The 14,796-nt window shown below is 37.4% G+C and overlaps 1 protein-coding gene across 3 annotated transcripts in view; it reads right to left on the bottom strand.

The window, feature by feature from the left end:
- The window catches only part of myripb (myosin VIIA and Rab interacting protein b), a 205,044-nt gene that overhangs the window by 75,746 nt on the left and 114,502 nt on the right, over positions 1-14,796 (bottom strand). For all 3 annotated transcript variants that reach the window (XM_053227864.1, XM_053227865.1, XM_026938117.3), the window contains exon 4: positions 9,921-10,057. In XM_053227864.1, the coding sequence (XP_053083839.1) occupies positions 9,921-10,057 (137 nt within the window). The remainder of the gene's footprint in view (positions 1-9,920; positions 10,058-14,796) is intronic.

The following is a 14,796-nucleotide window of genomic DNA, read 5'->3' as shown; positions in this document are numbered from 1 at the left end:
ATCATCAACTTGAATTTTAGTACTTGTAACTTTAACATATCCCACAGCTGATTTAAAAATATAGTTTCACAAATGTATAGTGTACAAAAAGTAAATCGTTTCATAATGGTCACCTGACTCCACCTTTTTTGCTATTAACATTACTAATAACTAACATTATCACAGGATGAATGAATGGATTAACACTCAGACACATATATGACCCAGATAGACCAGTGGTCGACTGATATGGGTTTTTCAGTGCCTGATACCGATGTAGGCCAATGACTGATATGATGTAGATCCCCCTCCCCCCAAGAACATTAAATGTGACTATAAACAGTTAAAAAGGGCAATCTGTCATTCTTTAACAAATAAAAAATAGTAATCATTGCCAAATCAATGTGGTATAAGCGGAATAACACACTTCCAACCATGCTGCTATATGAATATAATCTATTTTGGGGTGGCAAAGGCCCTCCGTAGATTATTTTCATATAACACCATGGTGCATGTTATTCCTTACTTGAAGTTCTAAATATTTTCTTTCAAACAGTTAGTTCAAATATTACTAGTTCTATTCCACCTATCCTAACTACCATGGGAAGGTATGTTACACCTTGGATACATGTGCACATGTGCAAATGCTGAAAATCTTTGACATCTTTGACTATAAATTTTTACAGTAATTTACTGGCAACAAGGTTGCCAATAAAGTACTGTAAATTTTTCTTTTACAATAACCAACTGTAAACATATTTACAGTTATATTTAGAACCGTAATATCTTACAAAGTATAAAATATCACATTTGTACATTTGCCTGATGCTATTTTTTAAACAACTTACAATTAATGCAGGATACAACTGAGCTGGAGGTTAAGGGTTTTGCTCAAGGACCCAACCACGGCAGTTTGGCATTGCTGGGATTTGAACCCAGAGCTTTTAATCTGTAATGCAAAGCCTTAACCACTGAGTCACTACAACTATCCCAACTTGCTTATATTGATTCAACCACTTCTACCACTGAATAAACTTGCACCAGCCAAATGAGCTGATGTACTATGTCTTATCTTATACTATGTAAGATATTACAGTACTGTAAAAATGTTTACAGTTGTTTACTGTAATTTTTTACAGTACTTTATTGGCCACCCTGTGCAAGTCATGTGGTGACCCAATTTAAAAATCTATCAGCTACTAGTCCCTTTACTTCTTCTCTCCACATACACATCAAGTGTTTTGAAGCTATCTGCGTAAGGGCTTGTGACTATGGTCAGCGCTGAACTTGTCCTCCAAAGCTGCTTTGTAGTAGCTTCAGCTAGCTATGCATTAGCTGCATGCTAACTTGTGTTAGCTTTGTATTAACGTCAGATAGCATTCGGCCACGAGTCAATTTAGCGGCACTAACCTTGTGATCCCAGTGCGAGGAAATGATCTGGCACCCTGAGCTGGAAAGTCTGCACCTTTGTGTATGGCCCCTCAGAGGAAGTTAGAGGCCATAGATAACGACCCATCAGTATAGGAAACGCTAGCAAATGCAAGAGCCCCTGGTACACAAGCCTTCCACTCAAGTGGAAACTTTTCCATGAGTAGTGTACACTTTGTCAGACAGACCTTGTGTGCTGCCCAGTGCCAAAGGTTTTAACCTTCCTGTAGGAACCGCTAGACAAAGGAAATGTACATAGCAGCCATTGCTGTGCATAGCAGCACTAGAGATGGGGTCTCACTGGGAGCTCATAAGCTGGTTACAACCTGAATGGGGCAAGACAAACCTTCCCAAGAGTCCTCACATTTGTGTTGAATTCACTGAAATCCTCCCCTTATGAGTTGTTAGAGGATGTTTCCTCTAAACTGGGTTACCTTGAAGACTGCATTCCTACAATCAGTTACCTCAACAAAATGAGTGAGTGACCTGCATGCCTTAGCAGTCCATCATGTCCAACATGCATGTATTGGTGGTCAGGAATAACCCTGTGGATAAATCCAGAGTTCCTGGCTAAGGTCTTGTCAACCCCTTCTGTGAACTGTCTGGTTACCTTGAGACTATCTCAAAGACCATCTCATGTTACCACATTGGCCTACATGCAGGCTGGGAATCAAGCACCTGCTGTAACTAGTCATTCCTTGAGGAGCATTTCCTTCTCATGGGCAGTAACCAGCAGTGTCTTGTCTTGTTAAGGATAACATAATAAATAATAAGGAAGTTATATCTGGTTGTTAGGGTGTAAAATATAGTAAATAAAATGTAAGAAAAATTGGTTTAAAATTAGCAATGTACAATGTACAATAGATCAGAACTCTCACAGTGTGAAGTGCTGCACTATTTGGACATCAACACTGCAATACATCAACAAGAAAACATTGTAGCCATAATATTTAGGTGTAGATTCAGCAGTAAAAATTTAGGTGTATATTCTGAACAGTAATTCATCACACATACACAAAGTGACAAACTGCTCAACACCATTTGTCTTACATATTTCCTGCCTGCATTTAACATCTATTAATAGCTTGACATTTAAAACTGTTAGAGTTGAGCAATACATTGTATCCCATGGTCTCACTAATAATAATAATAATAATAATAATAATAATAATAATAATAATGTCTATTACAATACATTTAGCGATGACAGTTACTGACACTGACATCTAAAAGTCATGGTATTTAAAAGTATATTTTGAGTTTTAAGATGATTTGGGGGCACCACAGACCGTTTCATTTTAACCCTTTGGTCTAGTGCACATTTTCTCCTTCCACTTTTGACCTTAGGCTTTTCTGTCTGCAAAAATAGACAGTAAACACAAATGCCTCTCAGCAAGTGTGGGGGGTGGTTGTATGGAAAAACTTGAGCGAGAAAGGAATGATAAAGAATGGTATCCGTGCTTGAGTGTTTATTATCCTCAACAGTGAGTAACTCAACAAAGTTATATTATCAGCACCATTTATGAGCACCATCTACTCTTGTTTGCTGAGGTGTATCAGGAAATGTTAGGAAACCTTGAGGAATTCAGGCAATTTTAATACATGGCCCATACATATATAACTATGGTTTATATGACTTGAGTGGAGGGCCACCAGGTCACCTGGGTCATTTGGATTAAGGAGAATGGAAAGACGATGGGCATGTAGCAGACACTTTTGGTAGGCTGCCTGCCTGAGGTCAGGAGGTGATGCTTTGCTCTTTGTAGTTACCAATAGGTTTTATAGTGGCCAGCCATTTTACTCAAACATTGCAAAATTTCACATAAAAATGGACAATTATTGGGAAAAATTCCTTAGAAAGAGTCCTTAAGAAGGCATTGATGTGAAAGCCTAGTAACTATGATAAAATATCTCCTCTGGCAACTGGAATCATTGGGAGAGAGTGGAAAACAAGTGGGCTAAAAAAAGCTGTGCTTCTGTTTATAAATGGCCACTTAAGCTTGTGGAATGTATTCTTTTGATATACTTTATTTTTCAATGGACTTGAAAATGGTCTGGCCCCAAGACCAAATGCAGTCCACTGACAAATGTTAATTGGTCCATGGCTTCTCCCTTAGAATGTTGTTAGGAACTGGCAGGAGGAGGCAGATGCAAGTGCAGATAATTTAGTATGTGAAGTACAAATAAGAACAATCAAAACTGTGAAAACATGAACAGTGTTGTAGTGATCAGCAGTTAAGATGGCATTCCATGGCCCAGTTTAAAACAGGGCCCCTCTCTAACTGCCAGGGTGGAGAAAGGTTTGCTACATTGTGATTGGATCTTAGTGAATGAACATAAAGAAATCCCTGACATCATCAGATATGCTGCTGAGAGGGGAGAGAAGGAGACCCCCCACCCACAACCACATGAGGAAGGACTCCTCATTGAACCACAGGTTGACCCTAACCACCAAACTCATTTGTAAGGTTTAGGCCAGCACTGCCAAAAAAATTCCTTAGGACCTCTGGATGCAGCAGCAGTGGCTGAAAAAAAGGAAGGCCACAAAGACCCAACCAAATCCATTCATACATATGTTTGGAATCCTTAAAATTGACATAAACTTGACACATCCACTTCACATTCATGTAAGGAACAGTTTATGTTAATGAAAAATGATTGTTGACAACAGTTTATATGAGCTGACCTATTAACACATAAATGAATGCATGGGTGATAGTTCAACCATTTCTTATCATGTTTGCACTCTACAGATGTGGCCTTTAAGAAGGTATGTTTTTTCACGTGGTTTCACGCGATTCATCACACATGATCATGAGGCATCCTGCAGGCATGCTTCTTAGAATTTAAATTCATTTGTTGTGCTTCACACAATATCCACCAGGTGGTGCAGGGAACACCACACTGTAGCTCAACACACAGTACATCGAAAAAATGCACTGTGTGGTTGGTTAGATTTAAGAAAAAACATTGCGTATGGTTTACATAAAAATATTGTTTCTCATCAAAACATGATTTCGTTTGCTTAGGATAAACTTAATTTAAACAAGTTTCTAATTACAAAACTCAGTTATGTAACATGAATGTGATCAAGTAACATAGTACAGGTACTATAACTATAGTATTTAAATTAACATGGCTAAAATGTGTGTGCTACTGTGTGCTAGTGGTAATGTGCTTGTTGTAGAATGTAAGCAACCTAGGTTTGATCCTCAGCTCAGGTGAGAGTGTGGAATTGTTGATTTTTTTTTTTTCCAGTGTAGAAAGTCAAATTGTTTGTTATTACATTATATATTTAAAATAGAATTAACATCATTCTCTGATAGTGTCTGATAATTTGTTAACTACACGCTTAATGTCGTGATTTTGAGAAAACATAAAATATCCACAATAAAATATGAATAAAAAATAACCTAATAATGGACACATATAGTTAGTAATACGGACATTGGAATATCTATTTCCATGTGACTGCGTGAGTGTAATGCAGCGGATCATTATTTTATGTGCTTTGTAAATGTACAATTCATTGTGCTCTCTGCAGGTATTCACGACATAATGTGTACATAAATATTACTCAATTCAGTGCACCGATTTAAATATTACTCAATGAACAGTTGTGAGATATGAAGTCGCAATTGCAGAGTTGCCAACTCTCACTCATTTACGAAGTGTCCAGCCAAAAAACAAGACAATATCATGAGTGCTTGTGCTGTTTAATTCACTTAAGAGATGCTTTTCTCCAACACATAACTTACATTTTGCTTTTATTTTATATAATCTGTGAATATTATGTAAATATATTAAAAGTCATGCGCATATTTCCAATTCGAAAAACAAACTGTCATAACAGCAATCGAGTCATTGTTAAACTTTAAAGATGCGCCTGCATGTGTGTCAAACGGAAGGAGTGAAAGAGAGAAATGAGCGCAACATGTTAGACTAAAATGTGCATTTTGATCAAATTTACGCAAAGAATGGTATTCTACCACCTGTTAACACTTTTGTGCTTTATGAAAATGAACAGAAATGTACAGAAATTGAAAAGCTCCCAAGCAAAGAATTCAGTGGATAAAGATGTGGAAAGACATGCAGTGAACAACAAGAACAACAACAAGAGATGGTGGAAGGAGAAATTAGCTATTTAAATTTTTTCCAGAGTAAAATGTTTTCAATTAATACAATGCAAATATAGTTGCTGTGCAATATACTTGCCATTTTGTTTACTATATAAGTTCATAGTCCTCATTTAGTTTAAAGTGGTGGGGATAAAGATGTGGGGGTGGTTCATTCACCTTTTCTACTCATCTCACCATACTGTAGGATGCATTGTGCTGTTTCTTTGTTAGATGGGATTTATGTACCGTAGTCGAAGTGGAATGACTGTAATTAGGATTAGTAATCTGACTGATCACAATATTAATATAGCAATAAAAGATATGCAGCCTGCAATTTTTAATAATTAACTAATAATTGTTAATATAATATAAATTAAAATACTATTAATAATAATTATTTAAATGCAGTTAATGCTTACTTTTATGTTTATGTTTACATAGGATATGCTACAGTGCATTTGTTATTATCGATCATCTAAGCATTACCAATGAGTAGACCACTGTACTGAGGTGGAAAAAAAGTCTTGGCCATATAAAACTATAACGTATGAAAATTTTAACTTAATAATTTATGCTTTCCTTTTAGATTATTGGCACAACCTCTGTCTTAGTAGTTTTTATATTATTTTTCTCCTTGGATTATGGTGTCTCTCTTTGTGAAAGACAAGGAAGTGTGATAAAATTTGTTTCACCTTCATGGTCGTTGTCTTTAGTAGCTACATTATGCCATGTTAAGCCTTTAGATTGAATTGCAGTGTTAATCTCGTCAAAATGCAATGATGAAAATTTTAACAAAGGGTCCTCAATGATAACAAAGACCAGACAAAAATGTGCATCATATTTGTTTTTAATTTAAACATATTTTTGACACAAATATGACAAAAATAATAAATATTAACAAGTAACAATGCACTAACAATGTTTCTTGAAGAAAAATCTAGAAAGAATGTGTCTGTTTCAAATAATGCACTCATAAAGAATAAAGGAGTAATATACTGTAGATATCAGCAGGAATGACCTGCTTGAGCTGAGAGAATGAAAACCAGTAAACTAAAGCACTTTACTAGCGGCTTATTTAACTCACTCAAACACATCCTAAAAGAGATTAATCAGATGCATACACAACACAACGCAATATTACAACCTGCATCTGCACAAAATGACCTGAATGCACAACTATATGTGGTAGTCAGGATGTGTAAATCATGTTGTGAATATGCTCTTTCTGTAACAAATTATTTGGTAAATGTTGCCAGGTGTTTAAATTAATACTTAAATGTCTTAATGTCTGAATATTTGGTTTAATTTTCTACTTTGTCAACAAAAATGTTATTTTGACTAAAATTAAATGCAATTTTAGTTAGAGTAAATTTGACAAAACTGAATGAATATGGCATAACAAAATATTGACTAAATTTAAATTTGAATGATATTTTCATCAAAAGACAAAAAATTATGACTAAAACTGTCTAAACGCAATAAAGCAAAGCAAAATAAAACTGAATGTTACAGTGTTACAGTGCACATGTTTATGCATCAGTGATTAAACTTCAAATGTAAATTAATGTATTACATTTCCTTTCATGTCCTTTTGTGTATGACCTACTGTCTGATCGTAAGTTCGATTTTCTTTGTCTAACTGAGACTTGGCAACAAAGTAATGTCTTTTTCCATTTTAATCATTCTGTTCCTCCTGGATATGTTTTTACCAGCAAACCACATACTGTTGGTTGGGGTGGGGGGCTTGCCATATTACATAAGGAAAAATGGAAAGTTACAACTCTTCCTGCAACAGAACGTACATCATTTGAATCTATTGCTTTGCAAATCAATGGATCTGTTCCAACCATTCTTGCTGGGGTGTACAGGCCTCCAAAGGCCAATCCTGTATTCTTGCAGGAATTTTCTGCATTTTTAACTTCTCTCAGTTCCTTGTCCCCCAATGTGGTTTTGGTTGGTGATTTTAATATTCATGTGGACAATGTAGAACATTCATGTTCAAAGGAGTTTTTATCATGTTTGGATAGTTTTGGATTACAACAATTTATTAATGTGCCAACTCATTCAAAAGGTCATACTTTGGATTTGGTCTGCTGTTCAGGTGTGATTCCAGATAATTGCACTACCTCTGATTTATCACTGTCTGATCACTTGTTGGTGTCTTTTAATGTCTCTTTATTTGTATCTAAACCTAATCTGAGTCGTACTATTACTTTTTGTAATATTAAGAATATTGATGCCTCAAACCTCCCAGAATGTTTTTCCACACTTCCCTGTAAAGACTATCCATGGACTCTTGATGATTTAGTCCAGCATTACAATGATAATCTTCAAATTATCCTTGACACTTGTGCTGAATTGAAAAATTGTTTTGTTTGTCAATTCAGAATTGTTTCGTTTGTCAATTCTGCACCCTGGTTTACATCAGAACTCCATCAGCTAAGAGTCAAGGGTCGTCGATTAGAACGATTATATGTCAAGACTGGACTCGTAGTTCATAAAGATCTGTATGCTGACCATATAAAAGTTTACAAGACTGCACTTTCCACTGCGAAATCAGATTATTATGCTAGTTTAATTGGGTCTGGTGTGGGAAACACAAAATCTCTCTTCTCTGTGGTTAACATTATTTTAAATCCACCTGATTTCTCAAACTCTCATATATACTCTACTGAGCTGTGTGAAGCATTCATGCTCTTTTTTAATAAGAAAATTGAACTCATTCATCAGCAATTGATTCTACCAAACTCTGATTGTAACATATTTCATTCTAGCCCAGTGTCATCTCTGTTATCTTCTGTTTCTACTTTTAAACTTCCAACAGTTGAGGAAATATGTTCCATTGTACAAAAATCTAAATCTGCCACGTGTCAAGTGGACCCATTACCGACTCATTTGGTTAAAGTTGGTTTACCTTTTCTTTCCTCCTTAATCACAGACATCATGCATGCTTCACTTCTTTCTGGTACAGTCCCTACTGCATTGAAAACTGCAGTGATAACACCCACTTTCAAGAAATCAGGGACTCACTCAAAGAATTTTGATAATTATCGTCCTGTTTTGAATCAGCCATTTTTGTCAAAAATTCCTGAAAAGATTGTTGCTCCCCAGCTCGTTACTGGTGTTCCACAGGGTTCTGTCTTGGGACCTCTTCTGTTTCTTATCTACCTTTTACCAATTTGCACCATTTTTAGGAAATATGGTATTCATTTTCATTGTTAAATTTCATTTTCACCCAACTTTATCTGTCTTCTAACCCTCCTCAAAGTTTCCTCCTTCTGCTCTTGTCGAGTGCCTTGATGAATTAAAAACTTGGTTTTCAAGTAATTTTCTCAAATTAAATAGTAGTAAAACAGAAATTCTTCTCATTGGTACAAAAACCATAATAGATAAGTCAAACATTTCCTCTGTGGTAATAGACAATTGCCCTGTTCCTCTGTCTAATTAGGTTAAAAGTCTGGGTGTCATCTTCGATAAAACTTTGTCTTTTGAAGCTCATATTAACACTGTTACCCGTTCTGCATTCTTCCACATTATCAATCGTCTGCGTCCTGTCCTTTCACTGAAGAGTACTGCTACTCTTGTGCATGCTCTTGTAACATCACGAATCGACTATTGTAATGTTTTGTTTTATGGGCTTCCTTCCAAATAACTTCACAAACTACAGTTGGTACAAAATGCTGCTGCTCAAGTTATTACCAAAACTTCCATCTCTGAACACATCTCTCCTGTTTTACAAAATTTGCATTGACTTCCAGTTAAATTCCGTGTAAATTCTAAAATTTTACTTTTAAAGCATTCAACAATTTGGCTCCTTCATATCTCTTAGATCTTCTTCATATATATACACACATATACACACTGTATTAACTAGCTGTATATGGTTGAAATGACAATAAACTCCACTTGACTTGACTTGACTTGACTCATTGTCATGATCACAGTCACCGGATTTCTGATTACACACACCTGGACTCACTTACCACCACACCCTATGTAAGCACACTCATCACAACCATTCACTGCAAAGTATTCTTTCAGCTGTGTATACAACTGACAAACCAAGCATTTGTTTGATATTGCTCATGGTTTTTGGATTTTGAATTATGTTTTCTGGTTTTTGATTCTGCCTTTTCTCTGCCTTGTCTCTTTGACATTCTGTTTGATCATCGCTGACTTTGTGCCTGTCCTTCAACCTTGTGTTTTGCCTACTGTTTTGGACCTTTTTGTTATTTGCCAGTTTTTTTTTCTTAAATAAAAGCATTCATTGCAACTGTCACATTCTCTGCCACTTTACACTGTTTAGTAGATAAATACCCTATATTGTAGTAAATAAACACCCCATATTGACCTATATATTAATACTGTGCACATGTGTATGTGGAAATAGCCTACCTGGTAACTCTGACAATACCCCTCTCTCAATAATGTGCTTCCTGTAGAGGGTCTTGAGGACTTTAGCACTGCCAAACCTCTTAAATCGACTCTTGACATTGTTATAATACCATTCCAAAGACTGGGCCCTCAGGAGCCTGTAAACACACACACATAAGAATGGAGGAACAGAAAGCATTATACCATTAACAGAGAATGTGTGATAGAAGTAACCAGCAATTGGCAGTTTGGGAGTTTTTCTAAAATTAGCAGTTCACTCCCAGCTCACAGTATCATCTGGACTTTAAGTAACCAGTGACTCCACCAAATGGAATTGGTCCCCAGATATCATTTACGTTTAAGTTTCTATATTAATAATTTTTTTTGTAGTTTTTTTTTTTTGTAGAGTTTGACATTAATCAAACTGCACTATACCATCTTTTATTTCCAACCAGAGACTAAAAGCTGACTCTATTAAATAAAATCGGTTCCGTGGTCTTCTGTATGCTTGGCTGGAATATAGTTAATTCATACCAAAGACCTGAGCACATATAATGAACAGATTATGAACCTATTAACACCATCATATTGTCATCCAATATCTGATTAGAAATCATCATCAGTATCTAATTAGACTTAATGAAAGAAGAATCTTTGAGTGTATTACTGTATGTATAAGGATGTAATAAGAATGGTACAAACAAAAAAGATCCCTATGATGTACATACCAGAGTGTAAAATATGTAATTAGAATTCATGCACAATACCATAAATGTTGTCACAGTATGAATTATAAAAATGTGGATGGGGGCATGGTCCAGCGCTGGTTTGTGAATGTAGGGTGGAGTTGGGAGAGTGAGTGGTAAAGACCTGCACCTGTGGGGGATTTTTCTAACAAGTGTTCTGTGTTTCACTGAGAGGCAGGGAGGATAAAAGGGGGAGCAACCAGAGACAAGGGAAAGAGAGCTGAGCAGCACAGAATCGTGTATATACGTGTTTATGTTTTTGTGAGAATCGGAGCATGGTGCTAAAATCGCTGAAAATTGAAGAAGAATAAAAAGTAAAACAAGAAGCACCCTTTTGAGTTGTCCCAAGCCTACCTCCCTTCCTAGCCTCTCTTCATTTCCTGTTGAACCTATGGGAGTGTCACAAAATTAAAGCATTTTTTTTATTTAAATTTGTAATAATTCCAGCTATTGTTAGCATCAGTAATATTCTAATTTTTGTATTAATCAACAGCAAATCCTTGACCAAATTTAGCTGGGCTTCTTCTGCCATTGTAGCACTAGATTTATTTTTCTGTTTCACTGAACATACATTAACACACATGCAGAAACTCGTGAACTCATCTGGTTGAACCTACACTATATTACCCAAAGTATTCGGTCACCTGCCTTGACTCACATATGAACTTAAGTGCCATCCCATTCCTAACCCATAGGGTTCAATATGATGTCGGTCCACCTTTTGCAGCTATTACAGCTTCAACTCTTCTGGGAAGGCTGTCCACAAGGTTGAGGAGTGTGTTTATAGGAATTTTTGACCATTCTTCCAAAAGCACATTGGTGAGGTCACACACTGATGTTGGTCGAGAAGGCCTGGCTCTCAGTCTCCGCTCTAATTCATCCCAAAGGTGTTCTATCGGGTTCAGGTCAGGACTCTGTGCAGGCCAGTCAAGTTCCTCCACACCAGACTCTGTCATCCATGTCTTTATGGACCTTGCTTTGTGCACTGGTGCACAGTCATGTTGGAAGAGGAAGGGGCCCGCTCCAAACTGTTCCCACAAGGTTGGGAGCATGGAATTGTCCAAAATGTTTTGGTATCCTGAAGCATTCAAAGTTCCTTTCACTGGAACTAAGGGGCCAAGCCCAACTCCTGAAAAACAACCCCACACCATAATTCCTCCTCCACCAAATTTCACACTCGGCACAATGCAGTCCGAAATGTACCGTTCTCCTGGCAACCTCCAAACCCAGACTCGTCCATCAGATTGCCAGATGGAAAAGCGTGATTTATCACTCCAGAGAACGCGTCTCCACTGCTCTAGAGTCCAGTGGCGGCGTGCTTTACACCACTGCATCCGACGCTTTGCATTGCACTTAGTGATGTGTGACTTGGATGCAGCTGCTCGGCCATGGAAACCCATTCCATGAAGCTCTCTGCGTACTGTACTTGGGCTAATCTGAAGGTCACATGAAGTTTGGAGCTCTGTAGCAATTGACTGTGAAGAAAGTCGACGACCTCTTTGCACTATGCGCTTCAGCATCCGCTGACCCCTCTCCGTCAGTTTACGTGGCCTACCACTTCGTGGCTGAGTTGCTGTTGTTCCCAAAACACTTCCATTTTGTTATGATAAAGCTGACAGTTGACTGTGGAATATTTAGGAGCGAGGAAATTTCACGACTGGATTTGTTGCACAGGTGGCATCCTATGACAGTTCCACGCTGGAATTCACTGAGCTCCTGAGAGCGGCCCATTCTTTCACAAATGTTTGTAAAAACAGTCTGCATGCCTAAGTGCTTGATTTTATACACTTGTGGCCAGGCCAAGTGATTAGGACACCTGATACTGAACATTTGGATGGGTGACCGAATACTTTTGGTAATATAGTGTATCTAGATATTCATTGTAAAAAATTCTGACCTGAAACATTTCCTTTAAAGTTTTAAAGATTTTAATTTTTTCATGTGCTGCAGAAATGTACAGTAATGATACTGTATGTGTGTTACTACAAATTTGCAGAGACTAAATATAATAAGCTCTATCATAGTATAAGTTGTGTGTGTGTGTGTGTGTGTGTGAGAGAGAGAGAGAGAGAGAGCGCCTTGGTATTTGAAATGTCTTTTTCTACTCTGTGTGTTACATTAGCTATAATTTGTTGCAAGTGTATGACTGGTGCTGGATAATGTCAGTGAGAGAGAAATGGAAGTAGACAGACACAAAGTGGCTCATGTCCAAGAAACAGACAATTCTCAAACAGCTCCCAAGGGCAATCTCCCACCAAACTTCTGCAGATTCATCCTCTTTTCAATATGTCCAATACATCCAATTTCAATATGGCCCTGTCTTTCTTTCAAACAGTATCGCATCATCTGAATTGCTGTAAATCAACAAAAACCAATGTCAATCTTCTTCATCTGAATTTCTATTCATTGATGTTCCACAACCATTCACTGCTTTTTCTTTTCATTCTTACACTCTCCAATCCTCAGCTTCATTTCATTAAATTATTCTTCTCCTCTCAGATTAAGGTAACACTGATCCATTTTTTGCTTACTTTGGGGGGGGGGGGGGGGGGTCAATATAGCAACACTGTATCACAATAGCAAAGTCATGAGATGTCACACAAATCATGTCATTTAAAAGCTACAAATAAAGATTAGGATGAGGGATGGGTTTAGCCATCATATCTTATCTTGTGAATTTTTTGTTTTGTATAAAATTCAGTGAAGATGTTCTTGCTTGTTAATATTCAAAATTTTAGTATGACACAGAATAGGATATACAGTCAGGTCCATAAATATTGGGACAGTGACACAGTTTTGGTAATTTTGCCTCTGTACACCACCACAGCGGATTTGAAATGAAGCAGTCAAGATGTGACTGAAGCGTAGACTTTCAGCTTTAATTCAAGGGGTTTAACAAAAATATTGCATTAACCGTTTAGGAATTACAGCCATTTTTTACAGAGTTCCTCCATTTTCACAGGCTCAAAAGTAATGGGACAAACTAATATAATCATAAATATTAGGATTATTTTTATTACTTGGAGGTAAATCCTTTGCAGTCAATGACTACCTGAAGTCTGGACCCCATGGACATCACCAAATGCTGAGTTTCCTCCCTTGAGATGATTTGCCAGGTCTTTACTGCAGCCATCTTCAGTTGCTGCTTGTTTGTGGGTCATTCTGCCTTCAGATTTGTCTTCAGTAAGTGAAAAGCAGCTCAGTTGGGTTGAGGTCAGGTGACTGACTCGGCCATTTAAGAACATTTAATTTCCAAGCTCTTGGGCTGCTTTCACAGTATGTTTTGGGTTGTTATCCATCTGTACTGTGAAGCGCTGTCCTATCAGTTTTGCAGCATTTGACTGAATCTGAGCAGAAAGTATAGCTCTGTACACTTCAGAATTCATCCTGCTACTTCTATCAACAGTCACATTATCAATAAACCCCAGTGACCCAGTTCCATTGGCAGCCAAACATGCCCATGCCAGAACACTGCCTCCACATGTTTGACGGATGATGTGGTATGCTTTGGATCATGAGCCCTTCCTTTCCTTCTCCATACTTTTCTCTTTCCATCATTCTGGTACAAGTTAATCTTGCATCAGAACTGGTCAGGCTTTTTTTTAGAGGTTTTTTAGCAAAGTCTAATCTGGCCTTTGTGTTCTTGAGTGTTACCAGCGGTTTGCATCTTGAGGTAAACCATCTGTATTTACATTCATGAAGGTGGCTCTTGATTGTAGACTTTGACAATGATAGGCCTACCTCCTCCAGAGTGTTCCTGACTTGGCTAGATGTTGTGAAGGGGTTGTTCTTCAATAAGAAAAGAATTCTGCAATCATCCACTTTAGTTGTTTTCTGTGGTCTCCCAGGCCTTTTGGTGTTGCTGAGCTTGCCAGTGCATTCCTTCTTTTTAAGAATGTACCAAATTGTTGATTTGGCCCTCCTAAAGTTTCTGCTATCTCTCTAATAGGTCTGTTTTGGTTTTTCAGCCTAATGATGGCCTCCTTCAGTTGCATCAACACCTCCTTGGACGGCATATTAAGAGTTCCCATGAACAGCTACCAAATGCAAATTCAACACTTGGAATCAGCTCCAGATCTTTTATTTCCTTAATTTATCATGATATAAGGAGGAAACAGGCCACAGCTGGCCATGAAACTGCTTATCAGTCA

Source organism: Pangasianodon hypophthalmus, chromosome 22, assembly GCF_027358585.1.
Source record: "Pangasianodon hypophthalmus isolate fPanHyp1 chromosome 22, fPanHyp1.pri, whole genome shotgun sequence".
Classification (NCBI taxonomy): domain Eukaryota; kingdom Metazoa; phylum Chordata; class Actinopteri; order Siluriformes; family Pangasiidae; genus Pangasianodon; species Pangasianodon hypophthalmus.
The sequence above is the reverse complement of the archived record's forward strand: the minus strand, read 5'-3'. Positions and strand labels throughout refer to the sequence as shown.